General features: G+C 44.3%; 1 protein-coding gene across 2 annotated transcripts in view; it reads left to right on the top strand.

The window, feature by feature from the left end:
* Positions 1-9,485: 9,485 nt before the first annotated feature.
* The window catches only part of GADD45G (growth arrest and DNA damage inducible gamma), a 150,673-nt gene continuing 137,405 nt past the window's right edge, over positions 9,486-22,753 (top strand). Inside the window, exons 1-4 of one of the 2 annotated variants that reach the window (XR_009725245.1) lie at positions 9,486-9,624; positions 9,723-9,824; positions 9,919-10,132; positions 10,491-11,109. Coding sequence is in view for 1 of the 2 variants with exons in the window: in XM_061352160.1 (XP_061208144.1) it covers positions 9,572-9,624; positions 9,723-9,824; positions 9,919-10,132; positions 10,491-10,601 (480 nt within the window). In the remaining variant the exon portion in view is untranslated. Of the gene's footprint in view, positions 9,625-9,722; positions 9,825-9,918; positions 10,133-10,490; positions 11,145-22,753 lie in introns of those variants that run through there. The other variant, XM_061352160.1, reaches the window with a different exon arrangement.

Raw genomic sequence — 22,753 nt, 5'->3', positions numbered from 1 at the left:
TATTGCATAGAGGGAAAACCATCATTATGAAATCCCATAATCAGTGACTGAGGTATAGTGATATGTGGGAAAATTACAAGGAATTACAGATAGGAACATGAGAAGGCTAAACATAAAAAGCAACAGAGAAACAAGGAACATGAGAAGGCTAAAACGTAAAAAGCAACAGAGAAACAATGACAATTTAGCCTGTTGGCATGCACATACTTTAATGAAGTTAGTTAAAACTATCTCAGTGAATTTTAGAATGAACTGACTAAAACTCTTTGCTAGTATAATGTGATAGCCAGGAATACTAGTCCTACTGCAGTGGTTTAATAATCAATAGTTCTCAGCTGGCCTGCTCCTACACAGCACTAACTGCATCTAAATGTTAGGTTATTATTTCTCCACATTTATCTGCTGTTGCCACTTGCTTTTTGTAACCTTATTCAGCAAAGACTGCAACTGGAATTCTCTTTCTGGGGGTCATTCACGGCTCACTTATTAGGATGTTTGGAGCGTTTGAACAAGAGAAAATCTGAACTTCCAGGTACCATTATGTAGTAACTATTAATATGCTTCTTTGTATCTAAAGAAATGTCTCTCTTTGTCTTGGGTGGGTGAAAAGGGAAGGGAAAATGTGTTCATTTTCTAGCTTTAAGCTGATTCTTCTTTTACTAGCATAAAGATAGGCTAATGCAAATGTTCTGATGCAATGTTGCTTGTGATCAGGGAGAACTGGCATGTGTAGAGGTGTCTTGGTAATTAACTGAGGTTGGTAAAAGAGTTTTGCTTCTCTTACCTTTCACTTTGTTTTAAGAAAAGGATCAAGATAAAGTAACTTTTATGATTGGATCTTGTTTCTAACCTGCTAGGTGTAAGCCTAAGTCTCATAGATTTTTTTTTTTTTTTTTTTTATATTTTTAAGCAGGAAATGAACAAAATGGAAAAACTCAGAGTTACACATTTAAGGTGCAGGCTGGCCATCTGAGCTTTCATTCTCAGGTTGTTCTGTTACACCTGTGACAAAGGACATCAAAGGTCTAAGGAAGGATCAGGTTATTTTGCTCTGATAGGCACATCTCTGCAATAAAATTTCCATTAGACACTCTAGTGTTGAGATACGAGAGGCACTTGACACAGGGCAATACATCTGCCTTCTTTGTGAATCACATTTCTCCACGCTGCAGAATTACCCACCAAAATGAATAATTCTGGCAGCATCTGGGGTAGGGAAAGACTGTGTTCTTTCATTCTATCACACCGACAGCTGTTCAGGGATCTTCTTAAGCATTTGATTTTCAGATTTTATTGGCATCTCTAAGAAAGCTCAGCACATAACAAAACAAAATCAGATTCTTTAACATTATGCTGATCAAGTTATGTTCAGCTGTTCAAAAATTCCCTTTGGCATCATATGGAGCCATCAACACTGGGAAAGCCAACGCTGTCATTCAAAGCAGTCTTTCATGTCATCTGGTTGGACTGGAGACCTAGCAGTGGTTTTCAGTGGTTTTATCCTGATAGAGGAGAAGGGCCCCTGTGCAGCACATTAACAGATATGGCAGAAAAAAAAATATATATGGAGGAAGTAAGGTAAGTGAGGATGAAAAACAGCTGTGTCACAAGAAATTCCTGGTTTTATTTGTAAGTGAGCCTCATTTGAGGCTATTACTGGCAGCAGCCAGAGGGCTGCAGTGCGGAGCGGGTGGAGAGTCAAAATCTGTGGTATTTGGTACTTGGATTTACCCCTGCTTTTCTGGCTTGAATTACTAGCAGATGTAATTTTCAGTGTCACTTCTATAATTTTCTAACCGTGAGTGTCTGTCTAAAGTCATGTTCTTAAGTAAGGTTTCCAGGCATTCCTGAACAAAGAGGTGTGCTCAGGGGTAGTAAATCTGGCACTGCAGACTTCCTGGCGCACAGACTTCAATTGAACATGCAAGCACAGTCTGCCCAGTTTGGCCTGAAAGCATAGGATTTACTGAGCTGGGTGTTACGCAGCCATGGTGCATATGGGCTGTGAATGTGTCTAGGATTTCCAGTCATACAGCAGCCAGTCAGAGCTGCTGTGAATGCACAATAAGGTTTCAGTTTCTGGACCTACAGACACACAGAAATCCAGGGGGAGGATCCTGAAAATTTTGTCCTTATAAAACTGTGGTCTGAAAGAAAGCAAGCACTGCCAAGAAAACCTGGCTTTCAGCAGTTCTTAATTAAAACCAAGCCAAAACCAAAACACAAAATAAAAAATCCCCATCATGCATCCCAGTGCTCCTGAGAGACTGCTCAGCTGGGGTGTAGCAGAAGGTTCCCTGACATGTCATCATCTGTCCCCCATAAGCTGCTTCAGACTGCCCTTCGCAGCTCCCAGTAGGATGTGAATTACACAGATTTTGGCACAGGGATGGGGAAGGAGGGGTGCTGGCCATCCCAGACATGTATTCTTTGCAGCTCACCCCAGTGCTAATACAATATGTGCAATCCCTTTGGATTTGTTGGTTTTTGGGGGTTTTTTTTTGTTTTTTTTTTTTGGTGATGAACACCAGGATGGTCCCTCAGGAACATAACTTGATGTAGTACTGGCTGTTAAAGATAGGCATGAAAAGGAAAACCTTTTCCTGTCTGACTCCCACAGTCACTCATGGTGGACAGAGATGGCCAGGAGGTGTGTATCTTGTTGAAAATATGAAACCCAAATATGCAATGCTGCGTTGAAGATATTACCTGTGACTCTCTTTAATTGAGGCATCACATGGGAAGGTAAATCCAGTACAGGAATCTAAGCAGCTGTGTAAGTAAATAATTTCTGAAGAGGAGAAAGTACTTGAACTCGCTGGATACTTCTGTCTAAGCCTGTCAATGAAAGCAAACCTGACAGGAAAAACAGCACCATGTTTTGAGGTGAGAAGGGAATACAGGAGCCTTTTCAAATAACAGTTTCAGTTCAGGTCAGTTGTGTCTTGATTCTAAACACTCAATTGCATTGGCTGGTTTATGCTTTCAGCTGATGTCAGATTATAAGGTGCCATAAATAGCGATATTCATTTACATTATCAGGTAGGAGCTACCATCTACTGAAGCAAAGCAAAGCAGAATACAGAGTTGCTCCAGTAGGAGCTGCTGGATGCAATATATCTCCCCTCCTTGGCCTCCACTGTGCTTGGCTCCTTTTCCATAGGGGCTTTTACCTGCTCCAAGTGTGCATTTTAAAAATCACCTCTTTCAACCTCCCACCTATATAAAGAGTTGACTAAAAAATATCCACCTGTGGAAAATCTCTAAAGGCTTGAGGCACCTGGATGAGCTTGAGCAGTGGGTATGTTCATGAACCTCATGAAGTTCAACAAGGCTAAGTGCAAATTCAGGGCAGCCCCCACTATCTATACAGGCTGGGGAATGAAAGGATTGAGAGCAGCCCCTAGGAGAAGGATTTGGGAGTACTGATTGATGAAAAGCTGAACATGAGCTGGCAATGTGTGCTCAGAGCCCAGAAAGCTGACTGTATGCTGGGCTGCACCAAAAGGAGTGTGACCAGCAAGTCAAGAGATGTGACTGAGCCCCTCTACCCTGCCGCAGTGAGACCCTGCCTGCCGTAGCACACTCAGCTCTGGAGTCCTCAGTACTGGAAAGATATGGACCTGTTGGAGAGGGTGCAGAGGGGTGACACAAAAATGATCAGAGGAATGGAGCACCTCTCCTGTGAGGGAAGGTTGGGAGAGTTGAGCTTGTTCAGCCTGGAGAAGAGAAGGCTCTGGGGAGACCATACTGCAGGCTTTCAATGCTTCAGGGAGGCTTGTAAAGAAAAGTGGAGACACTAGTATGGCTTGTTGTGGTAGGGCAAGGGGTAATGGTTTTAAACTAAAAGAGGGTAGATTTAGATTAGATGTAAGGAAGGAGAATTTTGGTTTTACACTGAAGGTAGTGAAACACTAGCACAGGTTGCCCAAAGAGGTGGTGGGTGCCCCATGCCTAGAACCATTCAAGGTCAGGCTGGATGGAGCTTTGAGCAGTCTGATCTAGTTGAACATGTCCCTGGTCATTGCAGGGGGTTTGGGCTAGATTCCTAGATTAAAGGTCCCCTCCAACCCAAACTGTTCTATGATTCCAAAACAATCCTTTCTTTTTTTTAGAACATGAGAGAAACATCCATCTGCTTTTAGAAAGATGCTTCTTTATTATTAGATCAACATTTCCAGTTTCTTTCTTTGTTTTACGAACAGCATCTGCAGGAGGAAGAACACATTAGCAGCGTAAATTCAGTCCACGTACAAAGAAACTCTTTTGGCTGCTTGATGTGGTGTGCCATTGTCTGTACGAGAGCTCAAACAACCAAAATTAATGCAAGAGGCACTTTTGCAAATTTTAGCACAAAGCCTGAAAGGATGACAGAAATGAGGGCTCCTCTGCACAACATTCTGTAATAATCAGGTCTATGCAGCCAATTAAGTGTTGTCCAATCTATAGCACTTCCTTTATAGTTGTGGAAATACATTTTTTTTAACAGAAGGATGAAGACTAATTCAGCAATTCAGAAGACTCCTGTGTCCATCCTCACAGCATCTCTTTCAACTGAGACTTGTAACATGCAGGCTTACTTTTTCAGAAAAACAAGATGTTACAAAAAGTCTTACTTCACTGCTTTCTCAGTAAGTTAAGTGTCCCTGCTGCTTCTAGATTGTGGATATCTGCTATTAGCAGGTGCTGTTTCTGTGGCAAAATGGCCACAGAGTAAAGTGTATGAACAGAAGGAGCTGTCGAGTTTACCAAGCATGGGGATCAGCAGCATCTGTGGCAGGTTCAGTGGAAAGAAATGACACAAAGATTAGGTAGGTGATGTGTTGGTCTGTTGGAAACACAGAACCAGCTCGATCTTACCCAGAGGATCTGTAGAGGAAGCTCAGAACACAGTCCCCTTTCTAAAACATCTAAGTTTTGTAGAAAGGTTTTGGGTTGTTTCTATTTCATGAGATGCAGTATCTGGAGAAACAAGCTTGCTGGGTGAGGACAAACAGGGCTGCAAAAGGGCAGGACTGGATGGGGGTCTGGAGCGGGAAGGGGAGAAGATCTGATAGATTTGGAAAGACTTGAGGTGGGGCAGTGTAAGACCCCCCCCTGCTGGGCTGCCTGTTACCAGTGTTTGCATGCCGTTTTGGATGTGGAGGCTTGGGTTTCCTCTCACTTAGGCCAAAAGGTGATGTCTGTGCCTGCTGCTCTTCAGCTGGGTAGTCACTTTTATTTTCCACACAAAATTCCACAGTCATGTTTATTACCAGCTATACAGGGGTGTAATCTACTGCAGTTTTAGACACACCATTTCTTACTATTTCATGCTTTTATAGTTTACTAGTTTATACTATCATTTCCCTGTTATGCTGCATCTGACTTTTAATAAGATTAGGGAACTGTTTTAGGGTTCTTGTTCATGTAGGAAACACCAAAATCTGCTCTTTTTTTTATTTTATTTTCCTCAATTTTCGCTGAAAACACTGATGATACGAAAACAGGAACCGACTGCAGACACACGTTTGTCAGTGGGCCCTTAGTGACTTTTCGCAGCAGTAATATTGTAGATGTCCACCAGAGGTCACTGCTGTACCGAGAACGCCGCATCAGGTTAGCTGAGGCGCGTTTTGTTACGGTCTAAAGGTGACCCTCACAACCAGGGGTTGCAGGCGAGACTTTTCATGCCGTGGAAAGCAGAGGTTCACTGCAAAATCCGCTTACTCGTGTCTGAGTACTGTTGCCTCGCGATGTTCCCCTACCCTTTGATCTACAGCGTGGCTTCACACACTCCATACTAATCCACAGGTCTGAGACATGCCAGTTTTCCATCAGATGCATAGATTACATTGAGCTCCGCTTACAGAAGTGAATTCTGATGTTCAGTATTTGTCATATAAGCATACTGAGGGCACAGTCTAACTATGTTCAAATGTCCTGTGGCAATGGTGGGTGCAACTTTCAGATGGGGCATTTAACATTCTTATTCTGGTGTTTATGGCCAGGAATGCTGAAAAACAAAAAAAGGATGTATCATTTATTATTTATTATTTACTCTTCTTTTCTTGCATGGACGTACTAAAAACGTGTAAGGAAAAGGCTAAGAAAGCAAGCAGCAGAGCCCAACCTCCACTAAAGTTTAGTTTGTTTACTAAACATCAAAGGTATCATGTCTGTAGAGATGATGCCTTCAAAATGGGGATGGGATCTGGGGCAGCCACAGCTTTCCTTCCTGCACCTCATCTTCTGCATCAGAGGCCTGGTGTTAATACAGTGGTTTGAAGTAAGCTGGTGTCAAGTAATGCTTTGTGGCCTTCAGCACCATCTGTGCTAGGAGACCCAGGAATAATGGGGCAAACTGCAAAGTGTGATAACAAGAAGCCCTAACTTCAGGGTACTGCATCATTAAGCCAAATCTGGAAGCTTGCATGTGAAAGGATTAATGTGTTACATAGCTCCATGCATCACTTTATTATTTAGATCCTTATGTATGTTGTACTACTACATACATGCTCTTATTCACTACAAGATACTCTGGCCTACTAATTTGATATATTTTAAGTAACTTTCATTTCCACCGTAATGGGAAAGTTATCAAAGTCACAGTTAACGTCAGCATCTTTCAAAGCCCTGAGTCAGTCCTGGATTTTTCACCTATTCCATCATGCACTGGAACTACTGTAATGCATCAGAATCTACCCTTCAGTACTTCTAAGAAATGTACCATTTAGTATGTCTAACCCAATTTAATGAGAAAACCTAAAAGTGCCAGTTACCACTCAAGCTATTCTCCCACATTCTTCCACACTTACACATTTAGAGTCAAAAAAAAAAAAAAAAAAAAAAAAAGAAGAGGCAGACATAAAAACAATTTTTACCTTTTAAGAACAAATGGTACACACTATACTTATGAACACAATTGCCATTTCATGAATACAAACTGGGAGGTAATCTTCTGAAAAATTCTTATATATTTCTTAAAGAAGACAAACTAAGAATTTATGCCCTGCTCAAGCCAGTTCAGTGTGTCATGTCACTGGCAGAGGTTCACAAGTCAAGGGTCCCTTTCCATGTTAGTAGGGTGCAAAAGGTCATTAGGCTTGAGGACTGGTGGTTACAACAAAGAGTTGTCTCTCCAGCCCTGACAGCTCTGCCGGTATCACCTGGGAAATGTTCTCAGAGAGGCTGGATGTATCTGTGTTGTGGTTTAAGCCCAGCGGGTAACTCAGAACCACGCAGCTGCTCACTCCCTCACTTTTTTGGCCCCCTTCTCCAGGTGGGATGGTGAGGACAATCAAAGGAAGGTAAACCCCACAGGCTGAGACAAGAACTGAAGTATAATAATAATGGCAAGGGAAATAACAAGGGGAGAGAATATAAAACTAAAAAGGAAAGAAAAAAAAAAAAAAAGGCCCCAATAAACACAAGTGATGCACAATTGCTCACTACCTGCTGACTGATACCAAGCCCGACCCGAGCAGTATTCTGTTCTTCTGTGTAACTACCCCCAGTTTATGTACTGGTCATGACGTGCTGTGGTATGGAATACCTCTTTGGCTACTTTGGGTCACGTGTCCTGTCTCTGCTTCCTCTTGGCTGGCAGAGCATGAGAAGCTGAAAAGTCCTTGATCAGGGTAAGCACTACTTAGCAACAACTGAAACACTGGTGTGTTACCAGCACTGCTCTCAGACTAAAGCCAAAACACAGCACTGCACCAGGGTACAGCTACCAGGAAGGAGAAAAATAACTGTTAGAGCTGAACCCAGGACAATCTAGCAGACACTGCTGCTGTCATCAGTTTAAAATGGAAGCTCACTAAGAGATTACTGCAGGGCCCAATGCTGTCACCTCTAGAGATGCCTGGGACACCAACTAGAAACAACTGGAAGCAGAAATACAGCAAGCTGCTGAAGTGGCTCAGTTTCAGGAACTGTACTGCAATTACGATGCACAAAGAGGCCGAAACTGCTGTGCAGATGTACTACACTCTGCACAGAGCCACCGACGGGCCGCTTTTGATGTAGGAGTCTCCAGAGGAAAGGACACCCTTGGGTCTGGGTTTAAAAACCCTTGAAAGGGGACGATGTGGCCGGAGGTGAGGGGGCAGGGAGGGTGCTGGTTTACAGAGCTCCCTGCGTGCAACCTGCGGGACTCAGCTCGCTCCTGACTCGGCGCAGGTCTACCGCAAGGTGGCTCTGCACAACCTCTGCGGAGCGGCTCGGTGATGGTCTGAAGCGGTTACCTGGTGGACGAGTAATAACCGGCAGCCTAATCTATTAAAGGACTTGGGAAGGGGTTTGTTCTTTAATATTTAGACTGTATTCCTTCACAGTGGGAAAATTTGTTCTGCTATTTCCTGGTTTACTGACGAACAGGTTCAAATGTGAATTCAAAATCATACACGTTTTACACTGTATTAACTGTGAAGGATAACTCACGTTACTCTCCAAATCTACTAATCTAACCTACTTTAAATAAAGCTCCACTGGAAAAAAAAATCCCTGGAGATTTCGTGGAAAATAAATACAAAGTTGAAATACGAGGCTCGTAGGAACATACAACTCAGAAGGTACTTGAGGAGGTTTCCTGCCTGCAGCAGGGTCACCAGGGAGCTCAGACCGAGTCTCTTGGGGTTCTGTTCCACTGGGGCTTGCAACTCAGCAAGGATGCAGCGTGCATAGGCTCCCTGGCCTGGCAGCCTGCTCTGCTGCTTGGCTGCCGTCAGGGGAAAAGGGTTTTCTTTATATCCCCTCTGAGCCTCTCGATCCAACCTAACGCCCGCTGTCTGTCATCTCTGCACCGGGCATGCTGTAAGGATGTTTTCTCGATGACAGCCACACGGGTGTTCAGTGCTCCCGGACTGTACCAACGCGGATCCCTCAGCACGCAGGGCAGGGCAGCGGAGCAGCGCTGGACTCGGTGCCCTCACCTGCACTCGCTCCACTTCACTGTTGTGTTTCCTCTCTGGGGGTACCGGAACGGGACAAACTACGCGAGGGCCGACCGGAGGGGGATTATCACCTCCCTCGAGCGCCTGGCCCGGCTCCTGTGCACAGGACACGGCGGGTTCCGCTGCACCGGGGCCATGCTGCCCGCGCGCAGGCCACCGCCCCCCCCGGCCCGGGGCCCCGTTGCTGGCACCCGCGCTCCGCGGTGGCTCCGCAGTGCCCGGCTGCGCTCTGCGCCGTTCCCGCGCGCAGCCCCGCGCCACACGGGCAGCGGCTCTCCCGCCGGCAGCGCCGCGCCTCAGGCACGCGCCGCCCCGCCCCACCCCCACTCCGCTCCTGCCCCACGTGGCCTCCCGGCACGAGTCGCCCGCTCCTCCCCCCCCGGCACTCCAACCCGCCGCCGGCGCGCGCCGATTAGCATAACAAAGCCCTGCCCCCCCGCCCCCCTCTTCTCCGGCGCCCGCCAATGGGGGCCCGGGAGGCGCCGCCAGCTGCGGGCGCCGCGGCCGCGCGGGCTATAAATAAGGCGGTTTGCTGGCTTTTACCTCAGAGCGCTCGGGCAGGGAGCGAGAAGGGGAAGCAGAGCTGTCGTTCGGAGGTGCTGCCGCTAGCCGCCGAGCTGAGTGCACACGCTGCTATGACTCTGGAGGAAATCCACAGACAGCACGCTTTGCCGACGGACCACGACTGGTACGTCCGGGGGGTCTGGGCACGGCGGTGGGGAAGCGGCGCGGCCTGTGGGGACGTGGCGTGCACAGCGCTCACTCTGCGCCTTCTCCCGCCCGCAGGATGCAGGGTGCTAGTAAGGCCCTCCACGAACTGCTGGTGTCGGCGCAGCGCCGCGGCTGCCTCACCGCCGGCGTCTACGAGTCAGCCAAGCTGATGAATGTGTAAGTACGGAGGGCGGGTTCGGGACAGCGCCCGGCTGAGCGCGGGGGTTTCAGCGCCGGCCGCCGGGCTCAACGCACCGATCCCCTCTTGCAGCGATCCCGACAACGTAGCCTTCTGTGTGCTGGCCGCGGACGAGGAGGATGAGGGGGACATTGCCCTGCAGATCCATTTCACTCTGATCCAAGCCTTCTGCTGCGAGAATGATATTGACATCGTGAGGGTGAACGACTTAGCCAAGCTGGCTGCCATCGTGGGGCCCAGCGAGGACTCTGGGGAGCCGCGGGACTTCCACTGCATCCTTATCATGGTGAGTGTCAGCGGAAGCCGAGCGGGGTGCTGTCCTCCAATGCTGTGCTTGCGTTGCGGGACTCCGTGTGGGGTGGTTAAAGCTGCTGGTAGTGGGAGCATCCTCTGGGCAGGGAAAGGAAGCGGGCTTGGCTCACCGTACAGAAAGTCAGCTGAGTAGTAGTAGGAGGCTGCACTTCTCGTAAGTGTGGATTTCCTCAGTTGTCCACAAGGGTAACATCACTGCTTTCCAGCTCTGGCTGTTTCGGGACATACAACCCGAAAGTGCCTTGCTTCCTAAACTAATGCTTCTGTAAATGTTGTGATGACCTCAGCTGGCGGGCAGCACTCATGGTGTGCAACTTCTTTCTCTCTGGCAGAACCCGAGTGAAGAAGGCTGGAAGGACCCGGCTCTAGAAAAGCTGAACTCTTTTTGCGAAGCTAGTCGAAATGTCAATGACTGGGTGCCGACTGTCCCCCTGCCTGAGTGATGGTGACTCAGTGCATCTGGGGAGGCTGAAACCTTTGTTGCATTCTCTACATGGTATGGGTTCACCATTGTGCAACAAGCTGCTGATTCCATGGATTAGCCTGGTCAAGAGACTGGATTAAAGTCACTCAGACTGGCATGCAGTGGGCTGTTACAGAGGAGACAGAGAACAGCTCACCTCACTAGTGAGCCTCAGTAGGCTGCAACCGTGGAAAGGCTGACATACCATGGAACTGAAAGAAGTATTGCAAGTTTCCTGGTCAAGTGGAGCTGTTTCAGAAGGCAGAGAGAAAGTTGAGGGGAGTGGGCCGAAACTTTCGAGAAGGACTGGACAGAGTATTGTAACTAGGAGCTGTTCATGCTATCTGCAAAACACAGAAGGAAGTTTCAATTTTGATGGATTACCTGGTTACTAAATTAGGTTCCAAAGTAGACTTTAACAGGCCTCTTGGGTCACTCTGCGGAATTAGTTTAATAATGCAATAATTTCTATTGAACTATTTGCTGCTGTTAAAGTTTTCATAATAAATCTTTTGACAATTAACTTCTGGGAGTGTCTTGCTTACTGGGTGGGGAAGCATGTCACTAAAATACCACTGATGTTTTGCTTGTGTGCTGTAGTCAAAGGTATATCTCACACTAGTGGAGCTGTTGCTCAAATACTTTCTCTCTTGGGCCTGCTGAAGGGAGAGCTGTGCTGCCCAAATTGATAATTCAACCTTTCACCCTCTTGCAACAGCTGCTTATCGCAACAGCTTGCAAGACTAAGGAGCTGCATGCTTAATGAGCTCACCTATTGTAATAGGTGGTCTTTGTAGTCTGGTGGGGGAACAAAATACATGGTGGAAACACAGATTTTTTTTTTGAAAGATGGAGCTCCAGTAAATAGTATCATTAGTTCTTAAATGAGACTTAGTAAGACCCATTCAGAGCTGCAGTACTCCTACTTGACAGAAGCAGTTTAAACATCATGATGGGGGGGGAAGAGGGGAGGCTGTAAAACTCAGATGTCAAATATATCTAACACTTGCTTTGATTAAAATGACATCGCTAAATCTAAAACTAGCTAATAGTGAATAAACATCACATCTGCCACAAGCTGCTCTCTGATTGCCATATGCTGTAACAATAGAAGCTGTCACTCCAGAAGCCAATTCTGCAAAACCTAATTGCATGACAACACCAAATTCACTCCAAAACAATTTAAGGATGGTGATGCCTTTTTCAGAGATCCTGTCATGGGAAGTTAATATGAGTGGGCTGTTTTAGCCCTGTGTTAAAAGAGAAAAAAAATCACTCCCTCAGCCCCCTCTTTTGTGCATGATCTATATGTGTGCTCCAAGACTTGTTATTAAAATGGCATAGTAGTGATCCCTTCTCCAGAGTAAGAAAGCTAGACTACTCACTTCCTCTATAGACACTAAAAATACTTAGTTATCACAATTACATTTCCCCTAGGCTGACTTGCGGTGATTGACAGGAGCACTTGCTGAAAACTGGTCATTTCTGCAGTCGCAGATTCTGGGAAGCTGCTTGCTCTCACTTTCATTGTTCCCAATAAGGGAAGTTCAAATTCAGCTCCAGCATTCCTGGAACACGCTCCCTTCTGCAGGAGGTATCTAGCAGTGCTTGCCCTCCAATTACAAGAGGCTGTAGGATGGCAACATGACCAGAGTTTATGCTGAAACAAACACTGTAAGGGGCCTCAGACTTCTTCAAGCATTCCCGCTTTACACTTCAGATACAGGAGTTTCTGCACAGCCTGTTTTTCTACTTAACCTGAACTCATCAACTGATGTCTGCTCTAGGACTTTGGGAAAAATCACAAGAAGGAGCTAAGAGAATAAACAGCTTTCGCAGCTGTGATAACAGAAACTGCCTTTGAGGCAATTGCCTTGATGCATGGAAAATATCAGGTCTGGAGGCTTTATTGTACATTTTTATAATTTTCCCTTAGCAAATGTAGGTTGCTTCATTTTCAATGGTTTTACAGCTGAGAAAAATATTTCTGTTCTTTGCTTGGGGCCTAATCAGAACTCAGAGCCAAGAACAGATTAAAGTGAACTGTCCTGAAATCAACTTCTGTGTAAATTGTAAGCAGTACTTTACAGCCTCAACTGGTTTAAATAGAAGGCCGAGAAGGTGGAGGTTCTCTAGCATGTATACAATTATGTTTATAATTATGTATACAATTAAAGTATAGCAGAGAAGAAATGCAACCGATTTGTTGTCTGAGACAGTAGGCATAGATAATTGTACCTGGTAGGAAGTTTGAATTTCCAGCTTTTAGGGAAGAAACACATAAAACAATGAAATTAATGAGGCGGCACCAAAATCCCTTTGTGAGTATGTTGTGTCCAGTCCCTCAGCAGATGGGAGGCTGACCTTTGCCTCCCCAGTAGTCTTGTGAAGCTGTAAGTTGTGCCTCACAAGAGATGCACGATTTCTTAGTGACCCATACAGTTCTCCTGAAATCCCTTCTGGCTCAACACAGATCCACTGTAACATGAATAGGATTAAACCGGAGTTGGCCTGCAAATGTTATTAATACAGCATTGCAGCCAAAGGCAGCTGTAACTTGCAAGTTATGTGTTGCTACAAATATCTGTAATGATCAATGCTACTTAATGGAGCAAAAATTTAGCAGCTGGTATCTCCTGATACAAGTAGACTTCATCTTTATGTGGTCAGATACCTAACTGTGGAAGGAGCTGTGTGGTTGTTAAAGATAGGCAGTAGACCTGGGTGTTCCTGGCTGCTGTGGGGACAGCTGGCCAGGAGATGCTGGTCAGCTCACCAGGTATCTGGGGTGTTTTGTCAGGTATCAGAGGGATCTGGAGGGCGAGGACAACAACCTCTGTGTGAGCATGGGTCCCTGGACCTCCCTTCCCAGGAGGCACAAGTGCCCCGGCATCGGCACTGTGGGTTGGCAGGGCTGGCATCGGCTGCCTGGAAGGTCAGATGGTGGGCTTGCATTCCAGCTCTGCAGCGTGGCCTTCACAGGCTAGCATGCTCTGTGCCACAGTGGGCACAGAGGAGGAGACTGATGCTGAGTAAAGGTGGTTCCCCAGAAGGTAGGCCAGCCTAGTGACACATCAGGAGGTGCAGGACACAGAATGCAGTCGCAGAGTGGTGATGCTTCTGCCTCTGCTTCTTGAAGGTCTCATTTCTGTCAAGCCCTTCTCTTGTGCACCACTAGGTGATCAAAACTGTGTGTTTAAATACTATAATTGTAGACATTTGTGTTGTGCTGTCTATATTTTCTATACTTCTAAGCACTTTTTTTTTTTTCTTATGAAGTAATGAATAAAGTTTCTTTTTTTTCTTTTTCAGCAATGGGTTTTCATTTCTCTGCCTGGGTGTCTATTTCACCATCTAATAAGTGCTGACTGACAGGAATTTCCACTCATATGCTCTTTTCTTCTCTTAATGCTATTTCGTTCCTGTTACACTTCTCTGCATCAGTTTACTTTTCTCTCTCTTGTGGTTATAGATGATGATCTTCTCTCCATATGAATTACTCTTTTCAATGAATTAAATACCTTATCATCTTATCAGGATATATATGCATAATGGCACATAGGATGCTGTTGTTGTAAACAGTGCTGTTGTAAAATCTTGGCTGTTGAGTAGCAAATACAGAAGGGAAGATAATAAAAAGCAGATTACAAAGAGGCAGGCAAACTGCTGCACAGAATAATGTTTGCATAAAATCTGTGCATGTGCTAGATGATCTGCTCAAACAGCATTTATAGCACTGGATGCCCTGTGAAGGGGAGCTGACATGCCTTCTTTGCAGCTGTAGAGTTCTGCAGACCGGTGGAGTTTTCATCGTAGGTGGAGGCTGTTTGAATTAATGTATGTTCAACAATCTTTGCAAAAATGCTGGTGGCAAAAACATGCCATAGCACTGTCTGACACATAAGAGATACTTGGCTCATCTCAACAAGTCTGTTAACTCCAGCTCTGGCATTCCCTGTCATCAGGAAGAGAGAGCAGTGTGGGCCCAGGTTAAACCATGGCAGGTATACAACCAGCCTATTACTATTGCAAGCAAATGATATCATGTGCGTGAGCAAGACGGATGTGTGGAGAAGGATGTGTGAATATTGTATTCTTTGCAGGAACATACATTGTGGACAGCTGTGCTCATGCCTGTGCATCCACAGGACCTCACTCATTGTAAGCAGCAGTGGCAGAAACCCAGTTTAGTGGAGGCATGGAGCTGTTCAGACAGTGCGTACTCCTCACCAGAGCCATTATTTGCACAGGTTTTTATGAAAATTGCTTCTCATTCCTGCTTATTCCTTATCCATTTTGTAGTGGCAGGTATGATTTGCTCACTTTGTAAAGTCTGAACATGCAGTGATAGAACATTGGAAAAGCAGAGTTAATGCTTTGGGTGTAATTATTTCATACCGAATGAGCAAATTGTTCTATTCTCTTATTGTTCTTCATTGTCCTGCAGTAATATACCCTTATACACAACATTAAGAATAATTCAAAATGTTGGAGTATATGTGAAGTATTAATTAGAATGTATTGGTATCTTTAAAAGTATAATCAGATCCCAGACATGCCAGTTGTAGTAGCTATAAAATATCCTCCAATCTCCTACTGCTCTGGCATCTGATTATTTTGCCATGCTTATTTTCTGATCTTTATGCATAGAAAAAATGGATTTATTTTCTTCTGTGTGTCTAGTCCTCTCTTTAGAGATAACTTTCCTTTGAAATCATGACTTCGAAAAGTTACTATAAGTGCACACTGCTGATTCGAAACTAGTTTGTGCAACTTCTTTTTTTCCTGCTTTGGAAAGATACCTATAGAGATATATGTAACAAGAGGTTTACTGACTGATTTAGTATTTCCTGCCTGCCACCCTCTTTTCGAGAAGAGCTGCTAACTCTCTGTAGAAAGTCCCATGTGCTACAATCCATTGCTGAATAGTGATAAACAAAAAACACCCAAGGTGAATTCCAGTATCAGAAACAATTTTTACTGTCCCACCACCTAAGTGAAGTTAAGAATTTTCAGAACGATGAACCTAAGGTTTGCTTCCTGCTCCCTGTTTTGAGGCAGCTAAGATACAGCAGCCAGCTTTCACACCCTACTGAAGCCAGCAGAAAGCAGTGGTGCTCCGTAATTTCTGTTTAAATACCTAACCAAATAACTAAGGCACAAAGTATTAACTTATCTTCCAGAAACAAGGCACCTCAATTAGATACCTACTATGTACTTTCAGATACATATATGCTCAGCTCCGAGCCCAGAGACAGAACTCTCCAACTAGCTTATTTAGCTGGAGAGCCATAAACCTACATACCAGACTTGGCTTTACTCTTCTGCTAAAGAACGTGTACATGGGGCACAGCTCCATAAGTGATTTTGCATGGATTGGTTGAGTGGCTGAAATGAACCTGTCCATCCTTGTCTGCGAACCTGCTTTGGTTCACATGGTAGAGCAGAGCTGGAGCATGCAATTTCTCTTGGAAGAAACCAAGCCAGAAGACATACTCTAAGGGACTAGCTAATGCTTTCCAGCTGCCATTGAGAATTCAGTTCACAGGACCACACTTTAGGTACATACAGCACAATTATTTGCTGATTAAGAATAAATAGTCTCTTGGCAATAAAAAAAGAGGATTACGTTGGCCTACTTTTCATAAAAGAAGAGATTTTAGTGTAGTACACATACCAATTTGCTTTAAACAATTGCATGCTCTTGAATTAACAGGGTTAAAAAACTGCTTTGGCAGCAGCTTGCTGAACTTAATTGTTTCTGAGGCAAGAAGGATGAATGGGACTATTTCTAGAAGTGGTTGCCAAAGGCTTTTTTTTTGTAACAGACCAGCACTGCCCAACTGGCAGCACCAGGACAGCTTTGCCTGGCCGATTGCCTTTGTGCTTGAGGAGCAGGTGGCTTCATGGGCCATGCATGGTGATCCTGCCCCACTATCATGCCAGCTCATAGGACAGTAAGGCCATCGTGCGAGCCCTGTGTGGGCCAAAGCAGGGGCTGGCCCCAGCATGGAACCTGTCCTTTTCAGTTGCCACTCATTGAGTGGCTGGACTTCCTTTGTATGGAACACAACAGAATTTGCAGGTAATTTCCAGATGTCATAAGGATGAACAGGACTGTACCCCAAAGGAAAATACTACATTGAGATCTGAATCACTAGATTAAAACGTTACAGTGTCACAAACCATTTAAAAAATATAGGTAAGTGCAAGATGATCCATCTTGTGTGGTAGGAGGTGATAGCTACTGAATTGGAGAATGTGAAATCTTGCTCCAATGCTATTGTCTATCGGTGGTGTACAGCATTTCTATGCTCTAAGGTGTCCTGTGTTAGAAACAAACTCCTTACTGAAGGCTGTTTTTCTGCATGTAAGAGTTAATGCATCAAAAGCATACATACTGTTGTTATAGGTGGTTTCATGCTGTGGAAGGCACATTTGTGGAAAGTGAGCAATGAAGTGCAAGCTAGTTGGATGCAGTTAAAAACAGAAGGATGGTAAAGCACTTCACTTTTTCCAAACTGTCAGTTGTATCCTTTACTAATACAGGTGTTCTCTGCCTCACATAGTGCTCTGTTACTGTAGCCCTATGAAGCCCTTCAAATAAATTGTGGAGGAAGAAACCAGTAACAAGGACTGCATGGTTTGTGCTAAGTGGCTGTGTTATTCAGATGTTACCTCTCCTGGAGTGCTGCAAATGTATGGTAGATGGGCTTGTCCTCTCTGGGGTAGGAACCACTCACCCCACTGATGCCTCAACTTTGCATGGATCACTGCTTCACAGGGTCAGACAGAGCCACAGATGCTTGGTAGCACTTCAGGTCCATGGCTAACAGAAGCATGATTTCTGCCTATTACACATGATGACAAAAATTGTTCTAGGTGTCTTTAACCACCTGGCTAGTAAGTCTAATTTAAAGCAAAGGTAGACTGTGTGGCTCTCTGGAAAGAGGTGCTTTCCAATCCAGAATCTGTTTTCTTGATTTAAATACATTTTAAAAAGTGCTGTTCTTTTGTTTTTACAAAAATCTAAATCATTTCTTCTTCAGGTGCATAGCTCTTATGCATGACCTGTAACACATGTGAAAGTAGTGTTTAGTAGAGAAGGATGATTTTATCCCCATGCAAAGGTACTTTTGAATTTTAGTAAGGTTTTCTTCACTTCAAGGTATGTGTTATATGTGAAAAATTACCCTGATTTAGGGCTAAGTCCTGAGAAGCACTAGAGGAGCTGGGTGGCTAAATTAAATAAGCAGATAAATAACGCTAGCAATGAATCATGATAGTTGTACTCATAAGATAATTCAGACATATTTCCAAAAGAGACACAATGCATTTGCCTGAACACAGTATATGTGCTCTCATGGTATGTCTATGAAAAAGCATCTCACCCTTAAGCATCACTGCATATACACAGAAGAAGATGATGCAGAATGATTCAAATCTGCCACCGTACAAAGAGTTTTGCATTTTGTCTCTATGTGCTCTTCTCCGTCTTTTGTCAGAAGATGAATTAGCATTGGAGCTCTGCTGCAAGCACTTTCTGCAAGCTTGCCTGTTTGAACAGAAAAAACAAACCAAAAAACAAACTTGATATTGTGCTATGAAGGTCTGGCTGTGCTATACACGTCCCATGGGACAGGTCACTTAGCAGAGAAACAACAACATTCAGAAAACTATGCGAAGGGTTTCTCAACTCTTGCACCTCCTCTACCCTTACTTCTCCCAAGTGGTCTGCATTTTCAAAGAAATACTTTTCCCGTGCTATGCTTCTCAATAATTGACAATTCATGGGTATCAAGGCTCATGACTTAGCATCAGAGGGGCAGGAGCTGATGAGATAGCACTGAATTTATTCAAGTACGAAGGGAGTGAGTGAGTTGTACAAGAAGCTGTCTTGCAGAGCAGTTAAAGTTAACAGTGGTGCTTCTCAAACAATGGTATAATGTAGTTTTGACATCCTAATTATTCCACATCTAACTAATAAGAAATACATGCTGCTCTTTGCTGAGTTTGCCAGAGGAGCTAACTAGGGCTTCACCTAGCCTGAATGTGTAAGCAGTAGAAGCTGCCTTTTGAGGAAGCACAGCTGCATGGAACTGAAGGCTAATACAGTGCTTTGTTTACGAGGTAAACATTTGACTGGCCTCTATGTACCTTCACCTGAATTACTAATAACTTACTGTGGTGTGTCATTTCAAGCAAATTGCAGTGTTAATTATGATAATGAACACATGCAGGCCAGATCCAAGAGGACCTTGTGGAGAAGATGTTGGAGCACACTCTGCTCCCAGAAGTGCTGACGTTACGGCTCAAGCCTTGGCTGGTTGAAAGCATTTTGCAAGAACTGGTTCCCCACTTCCCAAACCTGCATTTCTCCCCTTTAGACCCACATCCTGTATTGCTGTCTCTGCAGATCCTGCAGCTGCAGATGTATCTGTGCTCTTTCCCATGCAGGAGGGGGCTGCTCCAGGCTTTCGCAGTGGCCTGTCTATAAGTTTTGATTACCTCCTTTAGGTTTAGAATCATAGAATCGTAGAATGGTTAGGATTGGAAAGGGCCTTAAGATCATAAAGTTCCAACCCCCCTGCCATGGGCAGGGACACCTCGCTCTAAACCATATCACCCAAGGCCTCGTCCAACCTGGACTTGAACACTGCCAGGGATGGGGCATTTACAACCTCCCTGGACAACCTATTCCAGTGCCTCACCACCCTCACAGGAAAGAATTTCCTCCTTATATCCAATCTAAACTTCCCCTGTTTAAGTTTTAACCTGTTACCCCTTGTCCTATCACTACAGTCCCTAATGAAGAGTCCATCCCCAGCATCCCTATATGCCCTCTTCAGATACTGGAAGGCTGATATGAGGTATCCACGCAGTTTCTGCAATGCCTCTTTGATAGGGGCTGAAGTAAAAGCAGGACAAGGTAGCAGGTATGTCACTGGCTGTTGCTCTGAGGTGCCAAAGGTGCAGTGGCTGCAGGGGTGTTCCAGTGCTGGGGATCCCATCCTGAGGTGACCAAGTCACCCAGCCCACCGGCTGTCCTTCCCCAGGGCAAGCGGCTTCCCCCTGCCCCAGCCTGAGAGAGCTCCCCATTGCCCTGCTGGTTTATCTGCACTGAGCCAACCACTTGCCTGCTGAAAACAGCATGAACAGGTTTCCCATGACTGTCTGAAGCAGAAGAGCAAGGGAAAACTTCAGAAGCTGCAGTTCTTTCTAGAAGCTGGAGATGAAATTTCCTTTTCTGGTAAATGCAGAAGAAAGCAGCCACCTGATTCAGCTTTTGCAATAATATTCTAATCTGCTACAGGGATCTTGTTTACTGAAAGGAAAACTGAATATAGCCACAATTGAGGTTAACAAATACACTTATATAAAGCCTTTCAGAGCAACAGCACATCAGCTGGTAGGGGCTGCTACTAGAAACTAAGGTTTCTTTGTTTCTTAGCAGCAGATGATTTCCTCTCCTAGGGCAATTATGTAGCCTAATTGCTTGTAATAATCATCCCTGCTAAGTGTGCTAATGCCAGCCCTTCTCCTTTTTGCAGCATCTCCTTACCAACTTTCTGCTTTTAAATAGCAAAGACAGGCTCCACAACTTTACAAAGCACAGGTAATATTGAAGAATGTGTGATTTTATTATCTGAAGCTGTTCACTGATGCTGTTCTTGGTGCCTAAGCTGTTATTAAAAACAAAAAAGAAAAAGAGGCAGAAAAAATGTTATTTCTGAAATGTAACCTGTTCCTAAAAGATTCACAGTCCTTCCAGTTATTTACAGTGTTTGGGGTGTATTTTTATTTTATAAGAGTTCTTTGTGTTCATTCTTTTTATAAGATAGCAATTAGATGTTCCAATGCTACACTCTGCTGTGCTGCATTCCAACAACTTGAAAAAGTAAAAATCACAAAAAGTCATAGGTATACTGTACATGGGCAAGATAGATTAGATAATATAATACACCTTTGTCACTACTAGCTTTTGTGGTTTCATTTAGATGTTATCAGTGTTTTCTTCCTAGCAGATCATACTGTAGCAACACATTACCATTTAAAAACATGTTTTACAATGTTTGCGTATGTGAAAAGTGAGCAGTGTAGCTTGATTTTTGGACAGGGTTCAGCAAAATGCACAACTGTACAACTGTAGATCAAAGGTCCACCTAGCCTGATATAGTAGTCAAGAGAAGATGTCTAGAGAAGGGTACCAGAAAAGGCAAGCACACAGGGACCCTTCTCTTCTGTGACACTCTTAAGAAACTTTCAGTCCTGGGTCTTTCTCTGGCATCAATACGTATTTTAAACATATCCTGTCTAGAAGCTAAATGCTTACAATTCAAATAGTGCAAGTAGGTACACGTTAAGTGCACAGGCAGGTCAAAAGCTTATCAAGAAGATAACATGAAGAAGATGCTGGCTGTATCTCCAGAAATACAGAAGAAGAGAGTTCCCAGAAGTTTAGAGGTGAAGTGGATAAAGATGTTTGAGAAGGGGGTTGTTCAGGCTCCCTGCAGTCTGCCTAAATAAATTCTCTTTTTGTCAGAGAAGTGGAAGGGGAAGCTACATATTCTGATCATTTTTAAAGACAGAGGTGTTGTTTAAGGGTCCAATGATCACACCTGTGAGCATGCCTTTTCCATGAGGGGGTCGCAAGCCCTCACTGCTAATTTTGTCTGGAAGGAAGGCCTTTTATTGCAATGAAGTCATATTTAAAACTCAGGGAAGGGCTGTACTCCTTACTAAGAAAATATGATTGCAGTTCAATGTATGCATTTGATGGTTGTACTTTGATAATTATTTAATACCTGTTATTGTCATTGAAGTGAAGAAGGGCAACTGTAACAGCTTCATTACTGCCAAGATGAGTAGTAAGGTTCAGTGGTATCTGATTAATGCAGTCACACTATATTGTAATGCAAAATACAGGAAGAGAGACAAATAAACTTTATTTGGAGGAACATCTTCAGTGAAGCTAGAAATTACAACTGGCAACCCTTCTGTGACACTGAAAGTGAAGTTCTTGTGTGTGGATCAGAAAGAGGTTATTTCTGGTATGACTGGGTAGGGACAGATCTCTGTGTGGAGCTGTATACCATGACCATCCACACATGTGGATGCTGTGTGTTCAAAGAAAGGGGTATAATTTCCCTGTAACTTGGAAATTTAACAAAAATAAGAGTTGTTCATTCTTGAGGTCCAAATGCCAGTCCAAGTGCTTTCAAATGTCATCTTACTGTGTCAGCTGCGGGCTTGTTCTAGCTTATACAGACTGAAGAGCCCCAGGGATGCAGGTTTACACTACTTAAAAGTCACTTTGGCAAGGTGGCCAAGCAGGCTGGGTCTCAGCATACTTTGCCTCGTGAACTGCCTCAATATGGTTGTATACAGACAGACTCAGGGCCTCTGACAGTGATATGATGGAGGTCAGGGGAGACTTCAAAGGCAAAGGCCGCAACTTGTTTCCTGAGCAAAGATATGGAAGGCAGCTGTTGCTGAAACCAAAATTAAGGGTTTCCTTCAGCAAAGTGACATCTCTGTTTAGTTCCCTAGAAATGCTTTCATCTCTAGGTGTTCATTTAGGCCAGTATTATTTTAGTCAGCTCAGGTGCTGTAAGTAGTCAGGGAGCTAGCTCTGAGTGCTGAGGAGTCCCAGCAGACAAAATTACATAAAATAAAGCTAAGCCCGAAGAGTTTTTTCCTCCCTCCCAAATCATACAACAGAGGCAAGATTATTTTGGGCCCTATCACTTTACATGTACATGAACACTAGTCATACTAGTCATTCTTCTGTGGCTTGAAGAGAGATGTGGATGAAACTGCACAAGACTTAACTCGAAGTTAGCCCTTTCTGTGAGGAATGACAGTCCTTTGTTGTCACAGATTCTCCCAAACAGAAACTTTTTCGCCCTTTCTCTAGGGAGATTTTGTTGTTTGACCATTATTTTTCAAGCATAGGCAGAACTGGTCTGGACTTTCAAATCACTGACTTTGACATCTCCCTGAGAGGAATGCAGATTAGAAGAACCTTTCATCTGCGTATGGTGCTGCTTATTACAAGGAACACACAATGACACTGACAAAATACTACATTTTGCAGAAGCTGAAGGAGTCGTGAGGCCTCTGCTTATTTAT

Source organism: Neopsephotus bourkii, unplaced genomic scaffold (assembly GCF_033783945.1).
Source record: "Neopsephotus bourkii isolate Nb327-2 ecotype Australia unplaced genomic scaffold, CSIRO-AGI_Nbou_v1 NB_625, whole genome shotgun sequence".
Taxonomy (NCBI): Eukaryota; Metazoa; Chordata; class Aves; order Psittaciformes; family Psittacidae; genus Neopsephotus; species Neopsephotus bourkii.
Note: the sequence above shows the minus strand (reverse complement) of the source record. Positions and strands in the feature narration are given on the sequence as shown.